Source organism: Misgurnus anguillicaudatus, chromosome 5 (genome assembly GCF_027580225.2).
Source record: "Misgurnus anguillicaudatus chromosome 5, ASM2758022v2, whole genome shotgun sequence".
NCBI classification, from domain to species: domain Eukaryota; kingdom Metazoa; phylum Chordata; class Actinopteri; order Cypriniformes; family Cobitidae; genus Misgurnus; species Misgurnus anguillicaudatus.
The window spans coordinates 36,171,400-36,177,756 of NC_073341.2; the positions used below are offsets into that span (position 1 = coordinate 36,171,400).

The following is a 6,357-nucleotide window of genomic DNA, read 5'->3' on the forward strand; positions in this document are numbered from 1 at the left end:
AGCCAACTCTGGATCCGTTTTTATACCCAAAGCAAAGCGGAGGTTTCTCCATAATTCAAATGCCCAAATCCGTGTTTTTGTCCGAGGTTGATCCGATTCACGTTTGGCTTTACAAGCTTCAGCAGATAATTTTTTTTTCTTCACAATATGTGGAGTTTGTGTTGAAGTCTGTGTTGTGCTGGGAGCAGGTCATTTCTTAATGCTATCAGATATGTCGCAGACAGTGTCGTCGCTGTTGAGTGCAAAGTCAGTAGACGAGGCAAGAGGTTCGGGAGTGCGTGCATGCAGGTGACGTCACTGGATATCGCACCAAATCTGACCAGTTACTTTCACATAAAAATAATAATCTTTTTTTAGAGGTAATAGCAAAACCCGCAAAGTGGATCATTTTAATGTGAGATTACAACCCCTTCACACACAGGCAATTGAAAAGGGATTAGTTTAAGTAGAAACACTGCGGACAGCTCCTTTAATAAAAACACTTAAAACCCTACTTACTGTCCCTTTAATCCAACTTTCACAGTGTAAGATAAATTGTTCATGTAAAAATATATAGGCTGTACGTCAAGAGTATATCAAGCGTACTCACACTCCCACTTACATCATTTTAATTAAAAGTGACAGTGGCTGGTACAGATTTCCTATATCATGTCTCCGTATTCATTCAAGGTCCTGTTTTAACAGGTGTGAATGTATGGTGAAGGAAGGTCAAGTCCAGTAGAGGGCAAAAGATACAAATATTTCAGCAGCAGGGCATTAACACACCGCTTCACTCTCACAGACACAACGTCTATTCAAATCATTTCATTATTGTTATGCTGCAAATGAACAACAAAATGACCTGAATTGAATTGTTTGTTAGTCAACACACTAAAATTGATAACATAAAGGAACAAGAAAAGGTGATCAGGTGTTGCAACATCAGATTTATTTATTATAAACCAACCTTGGGGCATTAAAGCTTTACTGGGGAACAGGCTCCAGATTTTTTCTAACTTTTTTTTTTGAAAGCCTGCTGCTTGCAAGAGCTGTGCAACACTTCTATAAAAAAAGAAGTTCAGTGGTGACCATGATGATGTCACTGCTATGTTTGCATACTGAACTGTGATTGGTCTGTTTCATACATCACCTTTAAGGCGATAGCAAATATCCAAGGGCTTTCCAGTCGTCTTCTGAAACTGCTCTTGTCTATACCAACTGTAATTCTCTTTGGGACAAAAACAAGGATTTCTTTTTTAATCCGTAGCTTAAAGTAGGTGAGTTGAATCTTTTACATTTATTGCAAACATTAAATTAGAGCTATTCATTTAACACCATGAATGTTTTTTATTTGAAAAGCCAATGTCAATAGTTTTTACTGTTTACACTTATGAGCAGTGAATTGTTGTCAAAAATACCAAACACAATGTGCACATTCTGGTTTAGCCCCTCATACAGCTGGCAATTTAAAATGTTTTATATTCTTATTCGATCTTCTTTTAGATTCAAGATCTTCTGTGTTTGACGTTTGCTGGTGTTAAGAACTGACAACTTTCTTAATCATCTTCTTTTTCTAAATTAAAGAATGTCAAGCACAAGTTCATCTGGATCTTTATTTTGTCGCCTAGCATCTATAGTGGCTATTGCTTGTTTCGTCTCTCTGAGCACTATGTTCTTCTATACTTCACCTATGATCAGCCGCCCACCGCCATTACCTGCACCTAAACATTACTTGGAAAGAACCTACACGAACCTATCTAACTCCTCCTTAAATGCAAAGGAAGAGAAACCAGTACTTTTGTTATGGGTTTGGCCTCAAGATTACCATTTCGATCTGAGCGACTGTAAAACTATTTACAACATTGACGGCTGTCACCTGACGGATGATAGATCTCTCTACAGCAACACAGATGCTGTGCTTATTTTTCACAGGGCTATTAGTCAAGATCTGTCCACACTTCCTCCATCTCCTCGCCCTTCGTTCCAAAAGTGGATATGGATGAATGTTGAATCGCCAACTAACACACAGAAAATCCCAGGAATTGAAAACCTGTTTAATCTGACTCTCAGTTATAGAGAGGACTCTGACATTCCTGTCCGGTTACGACTGACCAGCAGAAAGATCCCAGATGAGGATTTTGAAATTCCCAAAAAGGAAAGACTCATCTGTTGGGTTGTGAGTAACAATTTGGATTGGACAGGCGTAGGCACGAGAAACGCTTATTTCCACGAACTTAGCAAGCATGTCTACGTACACGTGTATGGAAAAGCTTATGGATCGTTCCTGGATTATAAAGACTACTATCCCACCATAGCCAGCTGTAAATTTTATCTCTCCTTCGAGAACTCCATTCACAAAGACTACATCACTGAGAAGTTAAATGGACCTCTGGCAGTAGGTACTGTACCTGTGGTGCTGGGACCTCCACGAAAAAACTATGAAAGGTTTATACCGGGTGACTCATTTATTCATGTGAATGACTTTCCAGATCCAAAGTCACTAGCGGAATACCTTAAGGGTCTGGACGTGGATGACGAAGCATATCGCAGGTACTTTAACTGGAGGAGACATTTCTCAGCTCGACCTCATTTAATATTACAGAACCAAGAGTTTGTTCTGGCTATTTGTACGGCCTGTGATTATGTAGGAAGACACAAGGAATATAAACAAGCTCACAATATCTATGAATGGTTTTTCAACTAATGTCATCTCAGTTACAGGTATTTTGATCAATTTTAATTATTGCCTCATGACTGTATTTTTTCTCCTTAGGAAATTTATAGTTCATGAGCTCTATATAAAATTGCATTTCATATTTAAGCACAGATTTCGAAGTTTGTAACAAATCATATGATTTCAATACATTTTTCGTTTCTTTTGATATTGTACTTTTATCTGAATCTGAATCAGATTTGGTTCTTTGTCCAGTTCCTCAGTTCTGAATAGCTTTGTATAAATTTAAATGTGAATGTAAATGTGCATTTGTGTGTTCGTCGTTCACAAGGATGCAAATGTTGGCAAACAAGGCTGTATAATATAACCCCTTCAACTCTGGGAATTTTGATGTGGGGTTCAGATAAGGACACCGAACATTAAAAAAAAGCATAATACGCAGCCACAGAAAAAAGTTTATAAAAGTTTAGATCGGAGCATTAAAAAATCTGTGTAAATAATTTATGTACCATTTGACCAGCCAAAACAGAAGACTGAAACGTGTGGGTGGAGTGTAATAACATTTTGTTAACACTGACATGATTAACTCTCTCAATTAACTTAAACTCTGAACAAACAATTTACTCTAAATATGTTAAATTTACTCTTTAGGTGTTAAATTTAACTGAGAAATGTTTAACACTGAAAATACTTTCCAAATTTTGCGGTGTACATTTAACTCCTGTCTGTGATATCAAATTCATAAAATGCTAAATACAATCAAAACGTTTTCGATAAAATTGCATTATTTCTAGATTAACATTGGTTGTACCAACTGATACCGAAAGTGTGCCAGCCTACCCGTTACATTAAAGTGGCTATTTTTTCAGTATTTGATAGAAATCTACTAAATTTTCATTCAGCCATAAAGACCATCTGGGGTTCACTTGATGATTTAATATCATGTTTACAGTTTATGCTTGTGAACTTCTTAATAAAAGGCCCATGATTGCGGTTGTAATACCTTAACATTTAAAGGAACAGTATGTAGGATTGTGGCTAAAACTGGTACTGCAATCACACAACTGGTGGCCAATACACAAAATGACAACATAAACATCAGTTGAGGGCTGCAACTCAACTTTTTAAATGACAATATCCTGGCCAGATCACTGTTTTCAGTGATATAAGTATTTGAAATTAAAATGATTTCTTAATGTCTAGTGACATATCAGGGCCATTGTATGATATAAATTTCTTACATACTGTTCCTTTAAGATTTTTGTGCAAAGGTTTTTCAATTATCCAACCAAACAATGATATTTGTGAAATTTGGAAAGGTTGTTTTTGTTAAATTAAATTAAATCATTACATTTTATTTTTTACAGTTGTCTTAATCTGCCATTTTACAAGTTTGAGATACCAAAAAAATGCTTTTTTGCTTTTCTTAGAATAACCTGACACATGTATCAAGTTATTTTTATAGTTCATAATGCCCCCGGTCACAAAAATAAGTGAATTATTAAAAAGTTAGGTTATGTCACCCAGCGAGGTCAGGTTTCCCATTGTAGTGTTTCCTGAAAGAAAACCAAGACAACACGGATGAGGGATTCAAGATACCTGACATCAATCCACTCAAGAGAACAATTGCACATACACATAGATGTGTAAACCATCTTCTGAGAACTACAGATCATTGCGTGAAACACCTGGAGTACCATGATGAGTAATGTGAATGATACACTGTTGACTGGGAGAGGATTACCTGAAAAATCCGGGTGCTGTCAACAAACAAGAAATGTGGTTTCTGACTAAAGAAAGGTAAGTTATTATATAAACTTAATGAGCTTTCGTTGAGTTTTATGTATCAACATTATATTTTACCGACTGTAGGCACCCTCGTGTAGTTTCAGAAGTAAATGACATTATGGTCCAGCGAGCACAAACATTTTTACAAAAGTATGTAAAGCTCCAATGAATGTATAAGATAAAATGTATAAACTGTGCATGACGGTATCTTACACTTTTAAATCATTTAAAATCGATAAATTAAATAATTTAAAATCCAATTTAAAAAGTGAGTGTTTATTTTTATCAGGGGTAAATGTATGTTGAAGGAAGGTCAAGTCCAGTAGAGGGCAAAAGAGACAAATATTTCAGCAGCAGGGCATTAACACACCGCTTCACTCTTACAGACACAACATTTATTCAAATTATCTTATATTTGTTATAATACAACTGAACAACAAATTTACAAATAACAACAAATAAAAAATATAAAAAATTCAGTCATAACAACATAATTTGAAATGTAAAGGAACAAGACAGGTGATCAGGTGTTGCATGCAACATATTTTCATGAAATGCGTATAAATAGCACGCAGTTGAAATGTCGTGCATATGATACGCCAGTTCTTCCCGTTGCGGTGCATCTTTTCGAGTCGTTTTATTTAATGGTTTCTCGTTTCTCTTTTAACGACACTAAAAGGGCGTATGCATGTAAAAATGGTATTGGCGTATGTATTGCACGACTTTTCACACTGCGTGCTATTTTCATGAATGGGCTGCGACATCAGAATTATGTTGTCATAAACCAACTTATTTTAGGTGTCAGGTGAAGTTTTTTAATTTGACTAATAGTTTTGTGTCCTCCTGACATGCTTCACTTACGTTCATGAATTCTTAGTTTTAATTTACACAACCATTTTCCAATATGTCTATTTTGAAGCAGTTAAAGACAAGTTACTTATGTCTGTGTCACGGCTAGGGGCTGGCTGTTATTGGCTAAAGCCACGCCCCTTCTCAACTTCCACCTCGAGGAGGTCCCCAAAGCCAACCCAATGACCAGACAACACAAGAACAGGTAAGTATTAAAACAAACTTTATTTAAATATTTAAAATAACTTGGGAAATGGGGAAGGGGCAATTAAAACTAAGCTTCCTCTCTGCCTTCCAGGCAGACCACGACACAGGGAGGTGGCAAGAAGGGGAAGAGGGCAACGGGGGTTCCCGGGGAGGGCTGGGGACCAAAGGTATAGGGGGGGGGGACGGGAAACACAGGCTCCTGCCAAACTCCGCTATCCGTGGCGCCCTCCTCTTCTTTCCTGGAGGCAAAAATAAAATAGTGTGAGTTTTAGGGGTTTAACTCTCTCTTCGCCCGTTGTACCTGTATCGCGTTAGGCAGATACTTCACTGCTCACTCTCCTTTCTTCCTCTTTCCACAGGCAGCGACTGGGACACAAAGACACGTTTAATCTGGACTTGGGTCGTCCTCACCTGTCTGCTGCTTACAGCTCTCGGTAAGTGTGGTTTTCCACAGTTCGCTCTCCTGACGTTCACTCCTGTTCTCTCTTTCTCCACAGGCAGCTTGGACACAACAACACGGTTAGTTCAACTTGGAGGCTGCTCACCTCTCCGCTGTTTACAACTCTGGGTACGTATGACTGTCCGCAGTTCATTCTCCTGACGTTCACTCTCGTTCTCTTTCTCCACAGGCAGCTTGGACACAGCAACACAATTAATTCAACTTGGATGCTCCTCACCTCTTCGCTGTTTACAGCTCTGGGTACGTATGGCGGTCCGCAGTTCGTTCTCCTGACGTTCACTCTCGTTCTCTCTTTCTCCACAGGCAGCTTGGACACAACAACACGGTTAATTCAACTTGGATGCTCCTCACCTCTTCGCTGTTTACAGCTCTGGGTACGTATGACGGTCCGCAGTTCGTT

General features: G+C 38.1%; 1 protein-coding gene across 2 annotated transcripts; it reads left to right on the forward strand.

Annotated features, from left to right (window-relative positions):
- The first annotated feature begins 1,071 nt into the window (after window positions 1-1,071).
- Window positions 1,072-3,120, forward strand: LOC129414504 (4-galactosyl-N-acetylglucosaminide 3-alpha-L-fucosyltransferase 9-like). 2 transcript variants are annotated; one of them, XM_055168563.2, is made up of 2 exons: window positions 1,072-1,256; window positions 1,483-3,120. In XM_055168563.2, the coding sequence occupies exon 2, from the start codon at window positions 1,565-1,567 to the stop codon at window positions 2,681-2,683; it is 1,119 nt and encodes a 372-aa protein (XP_055024538.2). In that variant the 5' UTR covers window positions 1,072-1,256; window positions 1,483-1,564; the 3' UTR covers window positions 2,684-3,120. The 2 variants fall into 2 exon arrangements, with proteins under 2 accessions (XP_055024538.2, XP_055024539.2); XM_055168564.2 differs by having other exon boundaries at window positions 1,564-3,120.
- Window positions 3,121-6,357: the final 3,237 nt, after the last annotated feature.

What these genes read in the sequence shown, in the direction of transcription:
- LOC129414504 (XM_055168563.2), top strand. Translation starts at nt 1,565, where the DNA reads ATGTCAAGCACAAGTTCATCTGGATCTTTATTTTGTCGCCTAGCATCT.